Source organism: Anomaloglossus baeobatrachus, chromosome 5 (genome assembly GCF_048569485.1).
Source record: "Anomaloglossus baeobatrachus isolate aAnoBae1 chromosome 5, aAnoBae1.hap1, whole genome shotgun sequence".
Lineage (NCBI taxonomy): Eukaryota > Metazoa > Chordata > Amphibia > Anura > Aromobatidae > Anomaloglossus > Anomaloglossus baeobatrachus.
This window is the reverse complement of record NC_134357.1, coordinates 59,535,687-59,562,277: the sequence shown is the minus strand read 5'-3', so window position 1 is coordinate 59,562,277 and position 26,591 is coordinate 59,535,687. Positions and strand designations below refer to the sequence as shown.

The following is a 26,591-nucleotide window of genomic DNA, read 5'->3' as shown; positions in this document are numbered from 1 at the left end:
CGGGCCCCGTGCACCGCCATCGCCGCTCGTATCATCTGGTCCCACTTCTGAGGGTCCGCCACGTCCACGCTGCCGACGTCCTGGTCCTGGGAATCTGTCGCCGTCCGGAGTCAAAAGGGGAGGTAAGACCCCTCCCCATTACTTATATACTTCCCCCCCCCTCCCCTATAGGGACCCTTTCTCCACCAATCCCCTATATCCTCCCATAATGCCCTATTTCAACTTTATTAACCCCCTCACTCCCTTCCTTTCCTCTGGTCATGTCGCCCCTCCCCCCTATGGGGTCCATGGCTTTCTATAAGTAGCAAGTAACCCGAAAGCTGTACTATTCGTATGAGCAGCGAATGGTACAGCTTTTGGGTTACTCGCTACTTAGCGAGTATTTCCCATTGACTTACATTGCGCCCGCTACTCGTAATGAATATGCAAGTAGCGGACAGAACCCGCTAGCAGCATAGCAAGCACGAATAGTCAAATACTCGCTCAACACTATTTATTAGTTAATTTTGCTCACTTATATAGCATTATTCATTCCAAAGTGCTTTACAGATGTGATATTCACTGTGCCCATTTGTGCTCACAATCTACATTCCCTATCTGTATTTCGTTGGAGTGTGGAAGGGAACTGGGGAACCCGGAGGAAACCCACGTAAACACAGGGAGAACATACAAACTCCTTGCAGATGTTGTATTTGGTGGGATTAAAGGTTAATTCCGAACATTAAAGGTTATCATTAATGATGAGCGAGAACGGAAGTGCTTGCGTGCTCAGTACTCGAATCGAGCATGTTGGATGCTCAGAAATGCTCTGCTTGAGTATGGAGGACAATAGTAGTTAATAAGTGACTAGAACATATTTTTCCCCGATTTCCTTTCTGTTACCTGCCCTGCCAGTCCTTGTCCACCACACTCCCCATCATCCATAGGGAGCAGACATTACCTGGCAACCTCCGTTCATCTTCCCGGCCACCAGAGTCCACATCATTTGCAGCCACGAGACATCACCCGGCAACCTTCGTTTGTTTTCTCAACCACCACAGTCCCCATCATCCACATGCACAAGACATCACCCGGCAACTTCTATTCTGTCTTCCCAGCCACCACAGTCCCTATCATCCGCAGGCAGCAGACATTACACGGCAACCTCCATTCATCTTCCCGGCCACCTCTGTTTGTTTTCCCAGCCACCACAGTCCCCATCATCCACAGGCAGCAGACATCACCCAGAAACTTCTGTTCTGTCTTCCCGGCCACCACAGTCCCTATCATCAGTAGGCAGCAGGCAGCTGACATCACTCGTCAACCTTTGTTCTGTCATCCTGGCCACCAAAGTCCCTATCATCTGGTTGCAACTGACATCACCCAGCAAGTTCCATTCCATGTGCGCTATCTTTATGTCCTCCCCCAAGCAAAGTAAATATGTGGTTCGTTCCGCTTCAGTCCCCATGAGTTCCCATTCTGGAAAAGAGAGAGATTTATTTTTCGGAAACGCTAGCGGAACTAACCACACAGTTACTTTAACCAGGGGGGATATTAGGAAGGAAGTTGATGGATGATGCCAACTGCACCACACCCAAATGATTGGGACTGTGGTGGCCGGAAAGACGGAACGGAGGTTGCCAGATGATGACTGCTGCCTGCTGATGATGGGGACAGTGGTGGCTGTGGGCTTTGTCAGGGCAGGTAACAGAATGGTGTGTTGAGCATTTAGGTCATTCACCAGGATACTCGATCAAGTACTGAGCAATGCTGATCACGCTTGCACATCACTAGTCATCATCATTCCGAAGAATAGGTGATAACTTGCAGATCAAACCACTTGACCCAAACTACGTTAAAAATGGGTCTGTGCAATGGCTGGACTGGAATCTAGCAGTATCCACACATACAGCCATTGAAATTATTGAACATGTCACCAATTTTCTAAGTAAATATGTTTCTAAAAAAAGCTATTGACATGACTTTCTCACCAGACGTCTGTTAGAACCCATCCAATCCACATAGGCAAAGATCAAACCACAGATGTCCATATATTAAACTACGTGTAATAATGAGATATGAACCAGGGAAAAAGTATTGAACACGCTTACAGAAATGTATGTAATACTTCATTCAAAAGCCTTTGTTAGTGAATGATGATATCTTCAAGATTCCTCCTGTATGGAAAACTGTAAGACACTGCATGTTTGATGCAGCAAAAATATGCAGCTTCAAAAACTCACCAAAAACTCACCAAAAGCTCACCAAAAAACTCACCAAAAAGATATATCAATTTATGAATCATATGACCACCTAAGCTGAAGGTGATAATCCACGTAGGGAATTTACTGGACTAAAAAGAGTAAAAAAAACATAAGGAAGCTAAAAATCGTATGAAACTACCTAGAGTTATATGTGGGAAATCTGACATTTACGTTCTCTTCGAAACCCATGTCAGCATGAAATGTCAGATTTTTCCCTTGTATAGTTCTTGAGACTTTAGTGTATTCATTCTGCGCTGTCCTTCTACCTAATATTTGCATTTTTGACTGTTCAGACTGTATCTAGTCTTGATATAAAGTAGTTATTATTATTATTATTATTATATAAAATAGATGGAGGCTTTAAAGGGAATTTGTCAGCAGGTTTTTGCTACATCATCTATCAGCAACAAAAGACTGGCAAGAAGATTCTGATTCCAAGGATATATCACATAGATTACTCTCTGAATCCATACTTAAACAATCAAACAATTTAGATTCACAAACACAGCAGAGCTGCCACCCTCCACACCACACTCTTAATAGAGATTGTGCATTGACGTGAGAGGTGTCAGTCACAGCAGGAAGTATCAGACTGGTGTACACATGAGTTTCTAGTCCTGTACTGCTAATCACAGGGTTATAAACGCTTTAGTTTACATAAAAAATTGCACACACACTGATAAGAGAAGCACAGTTGCTTTTTGTTTGTTAACTCTTACAGCATGCTGTTCTCAGCTTACATAGTAAAAACCTGCTGACAGTTTCCCTTTGTGTTGATCAGGCAAGCAACTCAATAATAGTAAGAACACAAAGGGAAGTGAGGAAAAGAAATTCTCAGCCCCTACATAGCTGGCAGAATGCTGACAAAGAGGAATTGTCCACTCGAAAAAAAGTGGATGACAAGTTAATTAGCAGAAAAATTGAGGCAGTTCCTGAATGTAGTAGAATCGTACGTGCACCAAACATCTACAGTGTATACATGTTCCCATGGGCCCCCTTTACCAGTCGGGGGCCAACATTGTGTTCTTTAGGCCTAAGGCAGGTATGTGAATGCTGCAATTTGTTTTACTATCTAGAAAAGCACAGTAGACTGCTCTTTCCTATACAGAGGAAAAAAGGATCGTATACATGCAGTATATGTTTTTTGTAAAGGGTCCCTATGATGGACAGATGCCACAGTATCCATCCCAAATTTGACCATTAGCAGGCACTTGTGTGTACCTAGTCTAACCGTTTTTGGATGATATGATAGGTTAGCTTTAAAGGGAATCTGTCAGCAGGTTTTTGCCATAATCTGAGGACAGCATGCTATAGGGACTGAGACACAGGTTTCAGTGATGTGTCACTTATTAAGCTGAGTGCTGTTGTTTACATAGAATGAGGGTTTTATCATCATACATTATCATAGCTCAGAGTTCAGGGCGAGTTCTGGTCCATCCAAGCAACTCACTGTCAATATATAAAGTACATACAGAGCTGTGGTGTGGACCAGGTTAGCTCTTTGAGCTCTGCTGCATGATATATCTAAAAACACTGATTCTATCACAACTACTACACCCAATAAACTATGTGATACATCATTGGCATCAATATCTCTTTGTCTACTTTATGCTGCTCTCAGAAGAGGTAGCAAAAACTTGCTGTCAGATTCCCTTTAAACTCACATGATCCACATTAAAGGGAACCTGTCACCAGATTTGGCCCTATAAGCTGTGCCCATCACCAGTGAAGTCTTATATACAGCTTTCTAAAATGCTGTATGTAAGAGCCCAGGTCGCTCTGTATAACGTAAAAAATACTTTTATAATACTCACCTAGGGGACAGACCGGTCCAATGGGTGTCGCTGCTCTCCAGTCCGGCACCTCCTCCATCTTCTGTGATCTCCGTCCTCCTGCCCATCCCCATGCATGACGCATCCGGCGTCATTCACAGAGAGGGCTCCATTGCTCTCTTGCGCATGCGCACTTTGATCTGTCCTGCTGAGGGCAGAGCAAAGTACTTTAATGCGCAGGCGTGAGAAAAAGTCAAAGACTGCCGGCGCATGCGCACTACATTACTTTGATCTGCATTCAGCCAGGTAGATCACGGTGCACCTGCGCAGGAGTGGAACTGAGGCTTCTCTGTGAATGACACCGGACGTGTCATGCACATGGAGCTCGGTAGCAGGATGGAGATTGCATAAGAAGGAGGAGGAGAGCAGCGACACACATCGGACCGATCCACCGTCTAGGTGAGTATTATAAAGGTGTTTTTTACGTTATACAGAGAGGCCTGAGCTCTTATATACAGCACTTTAGAATGCTGTATATAAGCGCTCACTGGTGGTGGCCACAGCTTATAGGGACCAAATCTAGTCACAGATTCCCTTTAAGTTAGCTAGATACAATGTACTACCTACAGCATGTAACTTGTAATCTCTCACTTCAGCTCTCATTAACAATTCGTGCATTCTGAAAATAACAGCATCCACAACTTTATCAGAATATTTTGTATTTTCAAGTTTCCCTGCTCTGATGAATGGTGGGAAAGGGCTGCCCCAAAATCAGTGTCCTTTAAGATCTGGCTCCAGCTCAACGCAGACTAAATCTCATTGTAGCAAATCTGGTGGCTGCAGCCATGGAGTTCATTGAACCCGACTGACGGACGGGAATCTTACATGCTGATAATTTCTGTTTAGCCGAAGAACAGTATCTACAGTGTTGTGTGTGAATTGTTCTGAACCATTGAAGCCCGTCTGCTGCAACAATTTATCTATTCACATCCAGTGTGGCCAGGACGGCATCCAAACAAGTGGGGGGTGGGCTAATAATTAGCGGGTGCTTCTCTTCTGCCATAAACAACATATCGGCAGAGACATTTTTAGAGCCAGTTTGTCTACGAAACATAACTTTATGCAAAAGATTTCATGACTATAATTATCTCTATAGGAACATTCCCTCCTAAATTAAAACATCTAAAGGTTTTCTCCGAGGGAGGTTGAGAGTTTGATTCAATCAAGATTTCTCGAGGGTAAGGTACTGTTGTTATATGTTTTCCGTAATGTATTTGTCTACATTATATCAAACTATTATTAGATTTATTGTTTTGGTGTTTTATTTTTTCACTTTCAAATATTCTATCCCATAGAAAATTATATCTGCATCAATCAATGATCAAAAGCCGAAAGTGCGGAGGAGGAAAGGCTGAGCGAGGCACTCAAGCCCACTTTGTAAAAATTAATTCTTTTGAACTGTAATTGTGTCTCATGTTAGCGGCATTCATTGTCAAGTTTATTTACATCGCGGGTATAGTTAGTTCACACTTAGATTTAATGCACTTCTTTTAGATGTGCTCTTTTTTTTTTACTATCCTCTATTGGGCTTCTAAAAATGATATTAAAGTTTACTTCTTTGATCCTAATGGGGAACATTAAAAGCTATCATAGATGGATGTGTTTTTGTAAATTTTGACTGTTTATTACTCGAGTGTGATCGTGAGTTTTATGAAGTGTCGACAGTAAAACTTCAACTGTTCATCTGGTGGATGATACTCATGCGTCTTCTCATTAAAAAAAATTATAATAATATTTATTCTTATATAGCACTTTACGTACATTGGCAACTCTGTCCCCATTAAGGCTCACAATCTATCAGTCCCTATCTGTATGTTTTTGGAGTGTGTAAGGAAACTGGAGAACCTGGAGGAAACCCACACAAACACGGGAAGGACATACAAACTCCTTGCAGATGTTTTCCGTGGTGGGATTTGAACCCAGGCCCTCAGCGCTGCAAGGCTGTAGTACTAACCACTGAGCCACCGTGCAGGTATTCCTATTTTACTAATCGCTTGGGCACTGAAATGCCTCATTAGCATGAGGAAGCGGTAACGCATGTGAACCAGTTATCTATTTATTTTCTGTGAAGTTGTTGGAGATTATCAGTCTCATTGACAATGAATGGAATATGTGAACACTCCTCCATTATAATGGGGCTTTTCAGAGATTCATCCTTCCTTCTGGTGGGAGTCCCAATATCAGACACCAAAAAATCAACAGGTTATCAGTTGACTTTGGGGCAGGGTCACGGCGTGGACTAGGGGAGAGTCCAGCTTGAGCCAAAGCACAACATGAAAAGGGTAAGAGCTTGACAAACAAGGACACTTTATAACAACGGAGGACCCTAGGACTAGTGAGAAGGAAGATGGACACCTCCTTCACTTACTTGTCCCTGTACCCTGCACTCCTAGCCAGTCCCTATACAGGTTCATCACCTGTTTCCGAGCAGGAACCTGAAGCCCTGAAAAGACCATACAATAGTCCATGGCTAGGGAGTGGGCAGATGAGGGATGCTAGCCCCACCACTGCAGTAGAACAACACATTGGGGAAAGAAAACACCACAACAGACTCCTGCAGTCAGCACCAAGACTGCAGCCACACCAGCAACTCCAAGAGAGGTTTTCAGCAGCTCCTTCCACCTCCAGGACCAGCATCCAAATGAAAAAGAAAATAGCCAGCACCCTCTGCTGATAGCAGAGCAGAGGGTATATAGAGGGACTGGGAGTGGTCCCAAACCAGAAACACCTGAGATCATAATGAGACTGCTTGATGACAGGGAATACTGACATTAACCCTACAACTGCCAAAGGAAAGGAAACAACATTTAATATTGGGAGTCTAGCATGGAAATGACTCTCAAGTCCTGCATCTGCCACTAGTCTCATAAAGCAGAAAGACAGCCATGACAGCAGGTGATAACTTCACAAGATGAGAATAACCCTTTAAGTTAGCTATAGACTGCTTTCTTCTATTTCTATATTCAATGAGTCTTTCTAGTCTTAGAAAGTTGACCAGTTTACCATGGACAAACTCAAACTCTTTGAATATATTGAACCGTACTCAAAAACTCTACATTGTAATGATACCTAATAAAGTTCACATTTTCATGGATCACAATATTAGCAGCCAATGTTAGATTGGTGGGGGGTCCGACTATGTCCCCTATGGGAGTTTAAAAAGGTTGTGGTGCTTGTAAAAAGTACAGCAGCTTCTTCATTGCTGATATTGCGCTGTCTCCCGGTATTGTGTAGACTTAGCAAATTTGCTAGATAATGCAGTGTTCCAAATTCACTTCAATAAAACCTCATTCCAGTACTAATTAATAGATGAGTGTGGGAAAATAGAGTAGAGTAATTAATGAAGAGACTACACTACTCTCACTGGACTGTTGGGGATCCTGAGAGCCTAACCTCCACTAATCTGATATTGATGGCCTAATTCATGTCCCGGGAATTAAAATAGTAGCCAATGGTAACCAGACAAGTTTGGAAAGCAGGAATTTTCCTCTAAGGGTGCAGCCACAGGGCCGAATGAATCCTCTGAGGATCGCATCGTAATGCTCAGATTGGCCGGCGGCTCTCCTGGTCTGAGCTGTCACGCTCGCACCAGGAGAGCACTGGCCAGTCCAAGCATTACGATGTGATCCTTAGACAAGTCATACATTCGTCTGACTACTCCCTAAAACTAAAAATGGCATGGAAGGAAGGGCTATCTATTTACCATTACACCAGACTATCAATACCCTAGCATACAGTGGTATTGCAAAACAACAGGCCATTATTGATGGTGAAATATCATTCTGTGTCCTGTGTGGATTTGGATTTTCTGTCCACTATTGCAATGCCTGATGTGCGAGGACACAGCAAGAGATGATTTACAGGAAGTGTGTTGGTGTGTGGAGGAGGGTCTTGTACTCTCTGCTCTTGCTCTTCTGTCTGCTGTCAAATTGCATACAGTAATAACCTAGAGGTTAGCAAATAGGGAACAGAGATGAGCAAACCCCAGGTTCAGTGTTCGTAGCAAACACAAACTTTACGAACCCCCCCCCCCCCAGATTTCGGGTTTGGAGTTCGGGTGCATTACGTAGGCAAACCACTTGCGTGAGCATCACTGTGCTGGCGTACGCTCGGCGCTCAGCCCAGTGCAAGCTGCTTGCATTATTTGAATGGCTCGCACTGAGGTTAACAACAGCGTGATCGGATGTAGTGTGCAGCAACAAAAAAAAAATCCCCTCCCACCTAGCTCTCGAAGAGAACTGTTTATGGCTGGATGCATGTGGGTGGAAACTTGAACTGCCCATAGGGGTTCAGGTTAAATCCGGGTCCCAAACCCAACTTTATCTAAAATCAGGCTGAACCTGCCGAACCGAACTTCCACAGGTCTGCTCATCTCTAATAGGGAATAATTTACTGATCACTTGCAGACCACTGGGACCACCAGTGATTCCAATATTGGTCGGAACAGTGTCCAGAGCATGGAGCCAAAGTGCACATATTTGGCCTCCGCTCTATTCATTCTCCATCAGACTGACGAGTACGGCGCTTGGTTATTTTTGGTAGACAATGAATGGAGCAGAAGCTGAGCTTGTGCATCTCGTACTATTCAGGAAGGTTCTGCAGAGCCCCAATGTTGGGGCTCCAGAGTCTCGATCTTAGGATTCTCTGGAGTCTGTTTTACCATCCAATCCATAATCTCAGTGTGAACATACTCCAATACATACTTGATCTATCCATGAAGAACACAGATAGAACTTACACGTGAAACACAAACATGTCAATGCAATGGAAAGTTTTCTACCTAAAAGAGATTTTATTGAAAAAGTAAACACATTACTACATTATATATACATCAAGTAAACTATTGTATATTTCCTAAAATTAAAAAGAAAGTATCTACTAGAAAGAAAAATATGGACCGGCTATTCAGAGAATGAGAGCAGCACAGATCACGTGGGTGTCCTAGTTCTCTGCCTGAAAGATTACCACTTATTCATCACGGTTTGCAGACTGCAGAGTACAGCACTATTCTTGATTTACTCCGTTACTGAAAGTCCAGGACACGCACATTTTACTGGGCTAATATTGTGACAAAGGAGTTTAGATATTTTACATGCAATGATGTTCATATCAGGATACAGATAAACCAAGGTGCAGAATAAAAAATGCTGCTTTCTATCTTGTCCTTGTGCGACCCCATTAGTGGATTGTTTTATTTTATGTGAAAGCTTATAGGCACGATATCATGGTGTCACATACAGCTGAAACCTTCACTCTCTAAAAAGACACATCTGCATGTTTTTCTCACTATCTGACATGAAATCAGAATAAATCTTTCCCGTTTTAGGTCAATTAGAAACCAAAATTATTTATATTTGCCAAATGCCAGAATAATGAGAGAGAGGGAATGTTTTAAGACATGTTTATTACTTTCTGCAAAGTCAAAAGTTTACATACATTTTTTTACATTTTCCTTTTTTTTTTATACATACTTTTTTTTTCGCGAGCTGATAGTCGGAGAGATGGGTCACCAGCAGCTGTACTGGAGTCACCCGAGGAAATTCGGCCAGGGATCCCGCTCCTGCCGCGTTTGCTCTAATAGACACGGACTGATCCATAAATATAGACTGAACATGTGCCGCCAGTGCTTCCTGCAGTATGCGAAGGACATTGGCTTTATCAAGTTGGATTAAGCAATTCCCCTTTGGAAGATCTGTGACCATGGTGTGAGAACCCCCTTCTGAAGAATTACGGACACTCACCTGATTGTACATAAACCAATAAACTGGTGCAGTCATTAAAAAAAAAAAGTTTACATACATTTCATTAGTATTTGGTAGCATTGCCCTTAAACTGTATGACTTGGGTCAAACATTTTGTATATCCTTCCACAAGCTTCTCACAATAGTTGGTAGGAATGTAGGTTCCTCCTGACAGAACTTGTGTAACTGAACCATGTTTGTAGGTCGTCTTGCTCGCACCGGCGTTTTCAGCTTTGCCCATACATTTTCAATTGGATTGAGATCAGGGTTTTATGATGGCCACTCCAAACATTGACTTTGTTATCCTTAACCCTTTTTGTAAGCAGTTTGGCAGTATGCTTAGGTCTTTGTCCATTTGAAAGTCTCATTTCCGCTAAAGCTTTAAGTTCCTGGCTGATGTCTTGAGATGTTGCTTCAGTATTGCCACACAGTCTTTTTTCCTCATGATGCCATCTATTTTGTGAAGCACAAGGCCATCCTGCAGCAAAACAACCCCACAACATGATGCTGCCACCCCTGTGTGTTATAGTTTAGATGATGATCTTAGGCTTCAAAACTTCTCCCTTTTTCCTCCAAATGTAATGATGGTCATTATGGTAAACAGTTCAATTTTAGTTTTGTCAGACCACAGGACGTCTCCAAAAATTAAGGTCTTTTTTCCTGTGTGCATTTGCAAAGATTAATCTGGCCTTTTTATGTTTCTTTTGGACTAATGGCTTCTTCCTGGCAGTGTGGCCTTTCATCCCATCGTTTCACTGTGGATAATGACACAATCTTACCAACATCTTCACAAGGCCTTTTGCTTTTGTTCTTGGGTTGGTATGCACATGTCTCACCAAAGCAAGTTCATCTCTGGTACACAGAACCCATCTCCTTCTTGAGCGGTAAGATGGCTGGACATTCCCATCTTGTTTGTACTTGCGTATAATTGTTTATAAAGATGAACGAGCACCTTCAAGTATCTGGATATTGCACCCAAGGATGAGCCAGACTTGTGCAAGTCCACAATTCTCTTGAAGTCTTGGCTGATTTCTTTTCAATTTCCCTTGATGCTTCACAAAGAAGCAGTGTGTTTCAAGTGTGCAATAAAATACATCCACATGTCTAATTAACTCAGATGTTGCCAATAAACCTATCAGAAGCTTCCAAAGACATGACATCATCATATGGGCTGTCCCATATTGTTTAAAGGTATAGTACTCTTAAGCGGGCTTTACACACTGCGACATCGCTAGCATTTGCTGGCGATGTTGAGCGCGATAGCACCCGCCCCCGTCGTACGGCCGATATATGGTGATCGCTGCCGTAGCGAACATTATCGCTATGGCAGCGTCACACGCACACACCTGCTCTGCGATGTTGCTCTGGCCGGCGAACCGCCTCCACTCTAAGGGGCAGTTCATTCGGCGTCACAGCGACGTCACACGGCAAGCGTCCAATAGAAGCGGAGGGGCGGAGATGAGCAAAACGTAAACATCCCGCCCACCTCCTTCCTTCCGCATTGCCGGTGGAGGCAGGTAAGGAGATGTTCGCCGCTCCTGCAGTGTTACACACAGTGATGTGTACTGCCGCAGGAACGATGAACAACATCGCTAATAAGTAGAAAACGATTTTTTGTTTCAGGACGACCTCTCCGCGGCAAACGATTTTGACCGCTTTTGCAATCGTTTAAGGTCGCTCATAAGTGTCACACACTGCGATATCGTTAATGATGCCAGATGTGCATCACAAACAACGTGACCCCGATGATAATTCATTAATGATATCGTAGCATGAAAAGCCCGCTTTAGTGTATGTAAACTTTTGACTTTGCAGAAAGTAATAACAAATGTAATAACAATAATAACATTCTCTCTCTCTCATTATTCTGGCATTTGGCAAATATAAATAATTTTGGTTCCTAATTGACCTAAAACTTGAAAAGTTTATTCTGATTTCATGTCAAATAGTGAGAAAAACATGCAGATGTGTCTTTTTAGAGAGTATATGTTAACCTCTGGTTTCAACTATACAGTATGTGAAGAGTGGGACAGACCATTTAGGGTGCTTAATGTAGAATTTAGGTTATTTGCATCCCACTCCCCCTCTCTCCCTCTCACTGAAACCAACCAAAATCATACTAAGAATGTCCATTGTTACCTATAGCAACCAATCACAGCTCCTATTAATGACCTGTAGCAAAATAGAAGTAGAACTGTGATATGTTGATATAGGCCATCTGATAAAAATCTAGGATAACTGTCAAAAAAGCCAATATAATACCTCATACATCCAAACAGTAAGTAAACGTGGTTGTTTTTTTGGGGGGGGGGGATAACTGTAAAGCGCAGGGTTAAAACTTCCCCTGAAAAGATAGTCTATGATGTTCCCTGAGTCAAATGAGGTGTCTGTGCAAAATTTTGTGATTGTACATGCGACAGTGCGCGGATTCATTTAGCGGACACACACACACATATACACACACACATATACATGCACACACACACACACATACATACACACACATATACATACACACACACACACACATATACATACATACACACACACACACACACATACAGTTAGGTCCAGAAATATTTGGACAGTGACACAATTTTCGCGAGTTGGGCTCTGCATGCCACCACATTGGATTTGAAATGAAACCTCTACAACAGAATTCAAGTGCAGATTGTAACGTTTAATTTGAAGGTTTGAACAAAAATATCTGATAGAAATTGTAGGAATTGTACACATTTCTTTACAAACACTCCACATTTTAGGAGGTCAAAAGTAATTGGACAAATAAACCAAACCCAAACAAAATATTTTTATTTTCAATATTTTGTTGCGAATCCTTTGGAGGCAATCACTGCCTTAAGTCTGGAACCCATGGACATCACCAAACGCTGGGTTTCCTCCTTCTTAATGCTTTGCCAGGCCTTTACAGCCGCAGCCTTCAGGTCTTGCTTGTTTGTGGGTCTTTCCGTCTTAAGTCTGGATTTGAGCAAGTGAAATGCATGCTCAATTGGGTTAAGATCTGGTGATTGACTTGGCCATTGCAGAATGTTCCATTTTTTTGCACTCATGAACTCCTGGGTAGCTTTGGCTGTATGCTTGGGGTCATTGTCCATCTGTACTATGAAGCGCCGTCCGATCAACTTTGCAGCATATGGCTGAATCTGGGCTGAAAGTATATCCCGGCACACTTCAGAATTCATCCGGCTACTCTTGTCTGCTGTTATGTCATCAATCAACACAAGTGACCCAGTGCCATTGAAAGCCATGCATGCCCATGCCATCACGTTGCCTCCACCATGTTTTACAGAGGATGTGGTGTGCCTTGGATCATGTGCCGTTCCCTTTCTTCTCCAAACTTTTTTCTTCCCATCATTCTGGTACAGGTTGATCTTTGTCTCATCTGTCCATAGAATACTTTTCCAGAACTGAGCTGGCTTCATGAGGTGTTTTTCAGCAAATTTAACTCTGGCCTGTCTATTTTTGGAATTGATGAATGGTTTGCATCTAGATGTGAACCCTTTGTATTTACTTTCATGGAGTCTTCTCTTTACTGTTGACTTAGAGACAGATACACCTACTTCACTGAGAGTGTTCTGGACTTCAGTTGATGTTGTGAACGGGTTCTTCTTCACCAAAGAAAGTATGCGGCGATCATCCACCACTGTTGTCATCCGTGGACGCCCAGGCCTTTTTGAGTTCCCAAGCTCACCAGTCCATTCCTTTTTTCTCAGAATGTACCCGACTGTGGATTTTGCTACTCCAAGCATGTCTGCTATCTCTCTGATGGATTTTTTCTTTTTTTTCAGCCTCAGGATGTTCTGCTTCACCTCAATTGAGAGTTCCTTAGACCGCATGTTGTCTGGTCACAGCAACAGCTTCCAAATGCAAAACCACACACCTGTAATCAACCCCAGACCTTTTAACTACTTCATTGATTACAGGTTAATGAGGGAGATGCCTTCAGAGTTAATTGCAGCCCTTAGAGTCCCTTGTCCAATTACTTTTGGTCCCTTGAAAAAGAGGAGGCTATGCATTACAGAGCTATGATTCCTAAACCCTTTCTCCGATTTGGATGTGAAAACTCTCATATTGCAGCTGGGAGTGTGCACTTTCAGCCCATATTATATATATAATTGTATTTCTGAACATGTTTTTGTAAACAGCTAAAATAAAACTTGTGTCACTGTCCAAATATTTCTGGACCTAACTGTATACATACACACACACACATATACATACACACACACATATACATACACGCACACAAACACACACATATACATATACACACACACATACATACACACACACATATACATACACACACATATACATACACACATACACACACACACACACGAACACCCACATACACACACACATACACACACACACATACACACACACACATACACACACGCACATACACACAAACACACACACACATACATACACACACATATACATACACTCAGCTTCATATATGAGGTTACAGAATTGTCCATCTGGGAAGCATATCGGGGCACACAGAATGTCTACAAGTCAGTAGGGATCACTCAGTGCCCATGGAGCCCATATGTCTCTTCCTATACAGTAACATACTTTGCTTTGGTAATACAGAAAGAACAGAATATTACATGGAGTGGATTAGCCACAATTTCTGCATTCTGCATTTCTTTGTCGCTTAGAGAATAGAGAAACTTTTGTATAAATAAACAAACAACTTAAAAAGCTTGGAAAAAAAGAAGCGAGACACATTATATGCATTGTAGAAAAATAAGCTTTCAGGGACTAAAACTTTAAAAGATGAAGAAGAGCTGCGTTAAAAGAAGTAGACCACTCCAGAGGATTGGTGCAGCACACAAGAAGTCTTGTAAGCCGTAAAGATCTGTGATGATAAATAATAGATTGTGAAAGATTAAAAATAAAGACTGGAAAATAAAAGGGCACCCTTGGAAATTCATCAACATTACATAGTACTAGCTTGAAAAAAACCTGGCTACATAGTGATTGTGGCACTATAGACTTGTTAAGAGACCTAGTTCTAAGCAGTAGAGACAAAAAAAGACTTTTTCTTGTATACAGTGTGTCCACTAGAATTGAGCGCGGTTCGCGGTTCGAGGTTCTCCAGTTCGCGGCTCGAGTGATTTTCGGGGCTGTTCTAGATCGAACTAGAACTCGAGCTTTTTGCTAAAGCTCGATAGTTCTAGATACGTTCGAGAACGGTTCTAGCAGCAAAAAGACAAGCTAATTCCTAGCTGGCTTTCCGCTGTAATAGTGTAAGTCACTCTGTGACTCACACTATTATGAAATTTCAGCGTATAGTGTGCGGGAACTGCGCATTCAGATCACTGCTGTATGGATAATGGCGATCGCCATTTTTTTTTTTTTCCTTGTCTTCCTTCCCTAAGCGCGCGCGTGTAGTGGGGCGGGCCAGTATGTCAGCCAATCCCAGACACACACACAGCTAAGTGGACTTTTAGCCAGAGAAGCAATGGCATGTGTGATAGGATGTCCATGTCACATGTCCCTGCATTATAAAAACGAGTATCTGCCCATCCGGACGCCATTATCTCTTCTGCGTCTGGGTGTCAGACACCGCCGGTGTAGCTCCTGTCTCTGATACTGCTGTGTACGCTCTATACACAGCGCTATAGAGAATAGGGATAGAAGTTTCTATTAGTCCTTTTAAGGGCTAATACCGGCAGGGTCAGAGCCATAGGTGACAGTCAGGGCCGTGAAAACAGATTTTAACAGCTACACAAGATGACAGCGTCTGTGTAGCTAAGGTCAGGGATTTCCTCGCTGCATTTCCCCATTAAGAGGGATAGAAAGGGAGGATTCCTTTCCTGTACCCAGACCCACAACCCTGCCACTGTACCCTCCTGCCCTTTGCACACTCAAACTCATTGTTACAAAGCCATTATAATAGCAAACACTGAGGAAACTTAGTGGCATCCTAAAAGTGGCTGTTGGACTTCTGTATTGTCCCACTAGTGCAAAGATATTTGCAGCACGTCTGCCTGCATTGCACACTCAAACTCATTGTTACTAAGCCATTATACTAGCAAACACTGAGTAAACTTAGTGGCATCCTAAAAGTGGCTGTTGGACTTCATTAGTGTCCCACTAGTGCAAAGATATTTGCAGCACCTCTGCATTGAACATCCAAGCTCATTGTTACAAAGCTATTATACTAGCAATTTATGCTGCCAGTTTAAGGGCCGTAGTTGCATTGTCAGGGATAATTATTGTTGTTTATTCTGCTGTTAATAAAGCTAGACCACCGCTGAAATCTACACCACCTCTCAATTTTTACTATCACATTTTAAGTGCACAATCTTGTCGCAATCAAAATGAGTGGCAAAATGACAGATGCTGGTGGAAAGGGGAAGAGGCGTGTTGGAAAAGGAAAAAAAGGGTTTGTCCGTGGGGAAGGTGGCAAAGCTCCATTAACATCTGCTGAAGATAGACCATCTTCCAGCAAAAGTAAGATGTCTACTACTTACCGTGGACAATCCGATGTGCTCCCTTTTTTACAGACACGAACAACTGGAACAAAGGTAGATGATGGCCAAAAAAGGAAAATGCTTGAATGGATCTCAAGTGGTCCAACAAGTGCCCTCTCCGCCATCTCAACTACCGCATCCAAAAAACACCAGTCCTCTGAGTTGTCAGCCCAATCACACTTGCATTCTCCCAGCTCTGAAGTCTCCATCTGCCCTGCACAGTATGGTGGAACTAAGATGGCTGAGTCTGCAGAGCTGTTCAGTCACACTATAGCCTGGGAATCAGAGGTCTGCTCCCAAGCTACAGAGAGTATAGATCAGGAAATGGTCTGCAGTGATGCCCAGAACCTTTGTGACTCTGATTCAGGCCGTGAGGACCAAGTTTCTGAGCATAATGTTGACCCTTTTTCGCAAACTGTAACACCTGTTGTTATAGACAAAGAGGAACATACTGATGACGATGAGGCGCAGATACCAGATTGGGATGACAACTTAAATATTCGGTCAGGGCAAGAAGAGGCTCGGTCTGAGGGTGAGGGCAGTGCAAACACAACAATTGATGAGGAAGTTCTAGATCCCACCTACTGTCAACCCACAGTCAGGCACTCAAGGAGGTCAACAGAGGCGGTGGAGGAGGATGCAACCGATGACGAAGTTACCTTGCGCCTTCCTGGACAGAGTCGGAGCACTGGTAGCACGTCTACAACTGCATCCTCAGCCACCACTCTGCCTCTGAGCACTAGTCGGGGGGGCTCAGCAGGTCGCATGCCCTCTAAGCCTTGCCTAGCCTGGTCCTTTTTTGACATAGCAAAAGATCTCCCAAATTATGTGATCTGTAAAATTTGTCATGATTCTGTTAGTAGAGGGCAAAACCTCAGCAGTTTGACAACTTCTTCCATGAATCGTCACATGAATAAATATCATATGTCCCATTGGGAAGCTCACCGTGCTGCAATGCGGCCTAGTGGAGCGAACCATCCACCGCCTGCCCCTTCCAGTGCATCCGCGCGCTCTTCATCTTCTAGGACTGTGGGGACAGCTGTCACATCTGGTTTTCCACGCACAACTTCCATCACTGTAACCGCAACAGGCAGTTTGCTTGGTAGGTCGTCAGTTGGTTTGGAAGGGGAAACAAGTGCGTGTGTACAGCTCTCTCAGACATCGATAGCACCAACGTTGGATGAAGGCAACATCATGTCTCCGCCTGCACTTTCCTCACAAACCTGCATTTTTCCAGGGACACCCTACTCAACACCGTCTACACACAGCAGCCAGATCTCTGTCCCTCAGATGTGGACAAATAAAAGGCCATTTCCTGCGACCCATGACAAAGCTAAGAGGTTGACTTTATCCCTCTGTAAGCTCTTGGCTACCGAAATGCTGCCTTTCCGCCTGGTGAACACACAGGATTTTAGAGACCTTATGTCTGTCGCTGTGCCCCAGTACCAGATGCCTAGTCGCCACTACTTCTCTAAGAAAGGTGTGCCCGCGCTACACCAGCATGTCGCACACAACATCACCGCTTCCTTGAGAAACTCTGTGTGTGAACGGGTGCATTTCACCACCGATACTTGGACCAGTAAGCATGGACAGGGACGTTACATGTCGCTGACTGGTCACTGGGTAACTATGGTGATAGATGGTGAAGGGTCTGCTGCACAAGTCTTGCCGTCCCCACGACTTGTGTGTCAATCCTCTGTCTGTCCAAGTTCCGCCACTGCTTCTGCCTCCTCCACCTCATCTGGGTCCTCCACCTCCGCCCCAAGCCTGCCTGGTCAAGCCACCAGCGTTCTCACTGCTCAGAAGGAATCACGCACCCCTCTTTACTATGCTGGCAGCAGAGCGCAACGGCATCAGGCGGTCTTTAGCTTGACATGTCTTGGAAATAGGAGTCACACAGCGACTGAGTTCTGGGCAGCTCTGGAGACTGATTTTGATAAATGGTTGTCTCCACTCAACCTGCAGCCTGGTAAGGCCGTGTGCGACAATGCTGCAAACCTGGGTGCGGCCCTTCGCCTGGGCAAGGTGACACACGTGCCTTGTATGGCTCACGTGTTGAACCTTGTTGTCCAGCAATTTTTAACACACTATCCCGGCCTAGATGGCCTTCTGACCAGGGCACGGAAACTGTCTGCAGTGCTCACTTCCGCCGTTCAACCGCCGCAGCTGAGCGACTTGCATCGCTCCAGAAGTCTTTCGGCCTGCCGGTTCATCGCCTGAAATGCGATGTGGCGACACGCTGGAATTCAACTCTCCACATGTTACAGCGACTGTGGCAGCACCGCCGAGCCCTGGTGCAATATGTCATGATGTATAGCCTGGGCCAACGAGATGCAGAGGTGGGGCAGATCACCCTGATGGAGTGGTCTCAGATCAAGGACCTATGCACCCTTCTGCACAGTTTCGACATGGCGACGAATATGTTTAGCGCTGACAATGCCATTATCAGCATGACAATTCCAGTCATTTACATGCTGGAGCACACGCTAAACACTATTCGGAGTCAGGGGGTGGGACAACAGGAAGGGGAGGAACTACAGGAGGATTCATATGCGCAAGACACAACAACATCACCAAGGTCCAGACGTTCATCATCACCAACGCGGCAAGCATGGGACCATGGGGGACAGGGATCAACAAAGGCGCATGGTAGCAGGCGAAATGTTGAGGAAGGTGCAGGAGAACATGAAGAAATGGAGGACGAACTGTCCATGGAAATGGAAGACTCAGCGGATGAGGGAGACCTTGGTCAAATTTCAGTTGAAAGAGGTTGGGGGGAGATGTCAGAGGAAGAAAGAACAGTTAGCACCTCTATGCCACAAACACAGCGTGGACTTGGTCCGCATGGCTGCGCAAGACACATGAGTGCCTTCTTGCTGCACTACCTCCAACATGACCCTCGTATTGTCAAAATTAGAAGTGATGATGACTACTGGCTTGCCACACTATTAGATCCCCGGTACAAGTCCAAATTTTGTGACATAATTTCAGCCATAGAAAGGGACGCACGTATGCAGGAGTATCAGCAGAAGCTGTTACTCGATCTTAGCTCGGCTTTTCCACCAAACAACCGTGCAGGTGCACGGAGGGAATCTCCCAGTTGTAACTTGACAAACATGGGACGGTCTCGTCATCTTTAACAGTCTACCCGTACCAGTAGCACCATATCTGGTGCTGGTAACAGCAATTTTATTGAATCTTTTCATAATTTTTTTAGACCCTCCTTTGCAAGGCCACCAGAGACAACAACTCTGACACATAGTCAACGGCTGGAGAGGATGATACAGGAGTATCTCCAAATGAACATCGATGCCATGACTTTGCTAAATGGAGCCTTGCTCATTTTGGGCTTCAAATCTAGAAAAATAGCCAGAGCTCTCCACTTACGCCTTGGAGATTTTGTCGTGTCCAGCTGCCAGCGTTGTCTCTGAACGTGTCTTCAGTGCTGCTGGGTGTGTGCTGACAGATAAGCGCACGCGTCTGTCCAGTGACAATGTGGACAGACTAACGTTCATCAAAATGAACAAGTCATGGATCCACAAGGAATTTACTACCCCTGTGTCATCCTGGGGAGAGTAAATGCTTGTGGATTTGGAATGTGCTTGATGCAAATCAAAACATCCTGTTTGCAACTAGGGCACAAGTGCTGCCACTGAAGGGGTTAGTGTCTGTGTGGCCCAATTTTTGGAAAAAAAGGGAGACTCCGCTTGGAGTAACCCTTGCTTACATTGTTTTTAAAAATGATCCAAGATGAACAGAGCTGGGATCAGGAAAGACTTTGCTGCCTACCCCGGGGTCATCCTGGGGACGGTTAAGTATGGCGTATTTTTGAATGTGCTTGTTGCAAATCTAGCTGTGAAGTGTACAACTGGGGCACAAGTGCTGCCACTGATGGGGTGTGTGTGTGGCCCAATTTTTGAAAAAAGGGAGACTACGCTTGGAGTCACCTTGCGGTGTTTTACATGATTTTAGAAGGGCATGCCATGCCTATATCTGTTGCACACCAGTCACAATGTATAGGGGAATAATGAAAAGCATAACTGCTATAGGAATAATAGACTGAAAAATACAATGGACTATGTGAAATAAGTGAAAAACATGAAAATGGTATCTGCATAACTGCTATGAAAAATAGAAATGAGAGATATTTAGCCATTGTATTGATCAATACAATGGCTAAATATCTCTCATTTCAGTTATTTCAGATAGTCCATTGTATTTTTCAGTCTATTATTCCTATAGCAGTTATGCTTTTCATTATTCCCCTATACATTGTGACTGGTGTGCAACTCTTTATCCTATTGTTTAGTTGTATATTTTTGAGTCTTGCACCCTGTTCACACCATTGGTGTTCCAGACATACATTCTTTAGTTAGTATGCACTTTTTGTCTGAGAACCCTGCCCCACCCATAGCCATGTCTCTTATTTCACACATATATAGCTTGGTCCCTTGCTTCCCATACAGAGCAAGTTTTTTAACTGCAGGTGAGGTTACACATAGGTTAGGGACCCCAAAAATAGAGATTACCTTGGCGTTTGGTTTTGGGGCTCCTTTGCATTGATCAATACAATGGCTAAATATCTCTCATTTCTATTTTTCATAGCAGTTATGCAGATACCATTTTCATGTTTTTCACTTATTTCACATAGTCCATTGTATTTTTCAGTCTATTATTCCTATAGCAGTTATGCTTTTCATTATTCCCCTATACATTGTGACTGGTGTGCAACTCTTTATCCTATTGTTTAGTTGTATATTTTTGAGTCTTGCACCCTGTTCACACTATTGGTGTTCCAGACATACATTCTTTAGTTAGTATGCCTATATCTGTGTCTCCTCCTCTTTTTCCTTGTCCAGCTCTTTTGTTTTCGCATGAGTATATGTCCTTGTCACTTTCCCATGTGTTTGTGTTGTGTTGTGAGTTGTTTGTCACCTTTTGGACAACTTTGAGGGTGTTTTCTAGGTGTTTTTATGTGTTTGTGATTGCCTGCCATTGTTTCCAATGCGGTTCGAGTTCGGTTCGTCGAACGTTCGACGAACCGAACTCGAACAGGACCTCCGTTCGGCGAACCGAACTCGAGCCGAACCGCGATCGGTTCGCTCATCTCTAGTGTCCACCCATATCCTGTCCACTGCCATTAACTTGAGGACGGCGGCAGCTATAGGCATAGAAGTGGTGTCTAGGTATAGTAAAGTAGCCATGCGCTACGCAATGAAACCACCTATAGCGCCACCTGGTGGAAAACAACGGAGTTAGCATTTTTATTTCGAAAATGGAACGAGATAGAGAAAAAAAGTGAATTACAAAGTTGTAGGGCATCATCAGTTCAATACGAATCAACACCTTGCATACAGAAATGCTATGATTAGAACGTGTAAAACTCACAAGGCTGCGGACATGAATCGATACCTCATGGAGACCTTCCTACAAGTCATTAGGTACAGTGGCTGTGTGGAGTGGCCTCCACGCTCACCTGACCTGACCCCATTGGACTTCTTTCTGTGCAGCAGGTGTATGCGACCCCTCCACCAACATTGCAAGACCTACGACGACGTATCACAGAAGCTTGTGCAAACGTGTCACCTACCATATTGCACAACGTGCAGCAAGATACAGTATGCTGTCCAGAGTCCAGATGTGCATTGCAGCTGACGGAGGCCACTGTGAGCATCAAAGTTAAATGAGCGCCATATGTGTGACCAGCACTCAATGTTTTGGGGGGTCATGGGTTTCATATCATACCATTTCTGTATGCAAGGTGTCGATTCATATTGAATTGATGATGCCCTACAATTTTTTAATTCACTTTTTCTCTCTATCTCGTTCCATTTTCGAGATAAAAATGCTAACTCCATTGTTTTCCACCAGGTGGCGCTATAGGTGGTTTCATTGTGTAGCGCATGGCTACTTTACTATACCTAGACACCACTTCTATGCCTATAGCTGCCACCGTTCTCAAGTTAATGGCGGTGGACAGGATATGGGTGGACACACTGTATACAAAAATTTGACTGAGGTGACTGCAAATCATGTGGTTGTGATGGCATTGGACAGTCTTGCATTCACCCTGCAGGGTCCAAACTGGAAAACAGGGCTGTTGCCAAAGTCCAACAGAACAGTTATCAAGGGTCTAAAGCGGGCTTTACACACTACAACAAATCTAACGATGTGTCGGCGGGGTCACGTCGTAAGTGATGCACATCCGGCATCGTTAGTATTGTTGTAGCATGTGACAGCTACGTGCGATTGCGATTGAACGTAAAACCGTTCATCGCATACACGTCGTTCATTTGCTAAAAATTGAACGTCGGATTGTTCAAAGTTTCCGAGGTAGCACACATCGCAGTGTGTGACACCCCGGGAACGATGAACATATCTTACCTGCGTTCCGCGGCTCCCGCCGGCAATGCGTAAGGAAGGAGGTGGGCGTGATTTTTACGTCCCACTCATCTCCGCCCCTCCGCTTCTATTGGCCGGCTGCCGCGTGACGTCGCTGTGACGCCGAACGTCTCTCCCACTCCAGGAAGTGGATGTTCGCCGCCCACATCGAGGTCATATGGACGGGTAAGTACGTGTGACAGCTTTTAATCGTTTGTGCGACATGGTCAACAAATTGAACGTGTCGCACATACGATGGGGGTGTGTCACATCGCATACGATATCGTATGCAGAATTTAAAGGTATAAAGCAGGCTTTACTTACACACAGACAGTAAACTTCAATATATCAAAATAGAGTGGTCAAAAAATCTGCATCCCATATTGATAAATTAAAAAACAGGACTTTATATCAAAGGGCAAATTAGACCTTTTATTATAGTTCTACATTTTTCTACCCCAGACAGAAGATCCTGGGGTATATATTACCCTCCATAACCTTTAGCATTATTATTATTTATTATAGCGCCATTTATTCCATGGCGCTTTACATGTGAAAAGGGGTGTACATAGTAGGGACAAGTACAATAATCATGAATACAAGGCACAGACAGGTACAGGAGGAGAGATGACCCTGCCCACGAGGGCTCACAGTCTACAGGAGGTGAGAGGTCCCTGCCCACGAGGGCTTACAGTCTACAGGAGGAGAGAGGTCCCTGCCCACGAGGGCTCACAGCCTACAGGAGGAGAGAGGACCCTGCCCACGAGGGATCACAGTCTACAGGAAGATAGAGGTCCCTGCCCACGAGGGCTCAGAGTCTACAGGAGGAGAGAGGACCCTGCCCATGAGGGCTTACAGTCTACAGGAAGATAGAGGTCCCTGCCCACGAGGGCTCACAGCCTACAGGAGGAGAGAGGACCCTGCCCACGAGGGCTCACAGCCTACAGGAGGAGAGAGGACCCTGCCCACGAGGGCTCACAGTCTACAGGAAGAGAGAGGTCCCTGCCCACGAGGGCTCACAGTCTACAGGAAGATAGAGGTCCCTGCCCACGAGGGCTCACAGCCTACAGGAGGAGAGAGGACCCTGCCCACAAGGGCTCACAGTCTACAGGAAGATAGAAATTCCTGCCCACGAGGGCTCACAGCCTACAGGAGGAGAGAGGACCCTGCCCATGAGGGCTCACAGTCTACAGGAAGAGAGAGGTCCCTGCCCACGAGGGCTCACAGTCTACAGGAGGAGAGAGGACCCTGCCTACGAGGGCTCACAGTCTACAAGGGATGGGTGAGGATACAGTAGGTGAGGGTAGAGATGGTTGTGAGGCGCTGAAGTGGACTGAGAGTTACGCTGAAGTGGACAGAGGTACGCTCAATCTCTACCTCTGTAGTTGCTAAAATTGCTATTCCTTTGTGATTGTGACCCTTAGGCTGTGTTCACACAGTGCATTATTATTGTTTTTTTATGCTTTTTTTTGTGCAGTTTTATCACAAAACTGCAAACAAATCCTTATGCCAGAAAAGTCAATGAAAAGGGGTGTACATAGTAGGGACAAGTACAATAATCATGAATACAAGGCATAGACAGGTACAGGAGGAGAGATAACCCTGCCCACGAGGGCTCACAGTCTACAGGAAGAGAGAGGTCCCTGCCCACGAGGGCTCACAGTCTATAGGAGGAGAGAAGACCCTGCCCACGAGGGCTTACAGTCTACAGGAGGTGAGAGGTCCCTGCCCACGAGGGCTTACAGTCTACAGGAGGAGAGAGGTCCCTGCCCACGAGGGCTCACAGCCTACAGGAGGAGAGAGGACCCTGCCCACGAGGGATCACAGTCTACAGGAAGATAGAGGTCCCTGCCCACGAGGGCTCACAGCCTACAGGAGGAGAGAGGACCCTGCCCACGAGGGCTCACAGCCTACAGGAGGAGAGAGGACCCTGCCCACGAGGGCTCACAGTCTACAGGAAGAGAGAGGTCCCTGCCCACGAGGGCTCACAGTCTACAGGAAGATAGAAGTCCCTGCCCACGAGGGCTCACAGCCTACAGGAGGAGAGAGGACCCTGCCCACGAGGGCTCACAGTCTACAGAAAGATAGAGGTCCCTGCCCACGAGGGCTCACAGCCTACAGGAGGAGAGAGGACCCTGCCCACGAGGGATCACAGTCTACAGGAAGAGAGAGGACCCTGCCCACGAGGGATCACAGGCTACAGGAAGATAGAGGTCCCTGCCCACGAGGGATCACAGTCTACAGGAGGTGAGAGGACCCTGCCCATGAGGGCTTACAGTCTACAGGAAGATAGAGGTCCCTGCCCACGAGGGCTCACAGCCTACAGGAGGAGAGAGGACCCTGCCCACGAGGGCTCACAGCCTACAGGAGGAGAGAGGACCCTGCCCACGAGGGCTCACAGTCTACAGGAAGAGAGAGGTCCCTGTCCACGAGGGCTCACAGTCTACAGGAAGATAGAGGTCCCTGCCCACGAGGGCTCACATCCTACAGGAGGAGAGAGGACCCTGCCCACGAGGGCTCACAGTCTACAGGAAGATAGAGGTCCCTGCCCATGAGGGCTCACAGCCTACAGGAGGATATCAAAGTGTAGACTGGAGGAAAAACGGGTTTAAAAACCGCGCTAGGAAACCACAAGCAAGGATGTAAATGAATATTTTTCTTTTATTTAGATAATTCCAACGCGTTTCGGAGACCCATCTGTCTCCTTCCTCAGGGAAAAAGAATTGGATTCTTTTTTGGATTCTTTTTCCCTGAGGAAGGAGACAGATGGGCCTCCGAAACGCGTTGGAATTATCTAAATAAAAGAAAAATATTCATTTACATCGTTGCTCGTGGTTTCCTAGCGCGGTTTTTAAACCCGTTTTTCCTCCAGTCTACACTTTGATATCCTTTGCTTAGACACAGGGCCGCTGCTGAACCACTAAAGCACTCATCCACGTTCTCTCAGGGGTTGTGACTGGCACAACCCAGCCAGGTGAGTGTGTTTTAACCCTTTTTCCCTCTGCCCTGTAAATCGGGTAAGACCCTATTGCGCCTTTTCTCTCCTACTACAGCCTACAGGAGGAGAGAGGACCCTGCCCACGAGGGCTCACAGTCTACAGGAAGAGAGAGGTCCCTGCCCACGAGGGCTCACAGTCTACAGGAGGAGAGAGGACCCTGCCCGTGAGGGCTCACAGTCTACAGGAGGAGAGAGGACCCTGCCCACGAGGGCTCACAGTCTACAAGGGATGGGTGAGGATACAGTAGGTGAGGGTAGAGATGGTTGTGAGGCGCTGAAGTGGACTGAGGGTTACGCTGAAGTGGACATAGGTACGCTCAATCTCTACCTCTGTAGTTGCTAAAATTGCTATTCCTTTGTGATTGTGACCCTTAGGCTGTGTTCACACAGTGCATTATTATTGTTTTTTTATGCTTTTTTTGTGCAGTTTTATCACAAAACTGCAAACAAATCCTTATGCCAGAAAAGTCAATGAAAAACCTAAAGTCTAGTGCACATGCTTGGTTTTTTCCTTGAAGATTAGGTGCAAAAAATAATCTGCAGCATGTCAATTCTTTCAGTGTTTTGGGATGCATTTTTCACCATTGAAAGAAATGAAAAACACATTGAAAAAAAGCATCAAAACACAGCAAAAACCTTCGCCAAAAGATGCAAAAATGGTGCAGAAATTTCTGCACCCAAATAGTCAACATGTGCATATAGTCTTAGGCTTAGGCGTTTCTGCTGCATTTTTTAAAGCAAACTAAAAGCTGCTTTTTACAGTACCAGCAAAAACTGCAATTTTCAGAAATCTCATACACATACTACATTTTTTTCCTAACTGAATTAGAAAACTGCTGCGTTTTTTTTAAATCAGCAGCATGTTAATTCTTTCAGTATTTTTGCAG

The 26,591-nt window shown here is 44.8% G+C and overlaps 2 protein-coding genes across 3 annotated transcripts in view; one reads left to right on the top strand and one right to left on the bottom strand.

Moving 5' to 3' along the window:
• ADGRA1 (adhesion G protein-coupled receptor A1) overlaps nt 1–26,591 on the bottom strand; it is a 1,087,584-nt gene that overhangs the window by 906,900 nt on the left and 154,093 nt on the right. The gene's annotated exons all lie outside the window — the stretch shown is intronic.
• On the top strand, nt 9,553–9,844 carry LOC142313287 (small ribosomal subunit protein uS14-like). Its single transcript, XM_075352280.1, has one exon. It carries the CDS (start codon nt 9,577–9,579, stop codon nt 9,745–9,747), a length of 171 nt encoding a protein of 56 aa, XP_075208395.1. The 5' UTR covers nt 9,553–9,576; the 3' UTR covers nt 9,748–9,844.

Coding starts and splice junctions, on each gene's coding strand:
- LOC142313287 (XM_075352280.1), top strand. CDS start 9,577: ATGGGTCACCAGCAGCTGTACTGGAGTCACCCGAGGAAATTCGGCCAG.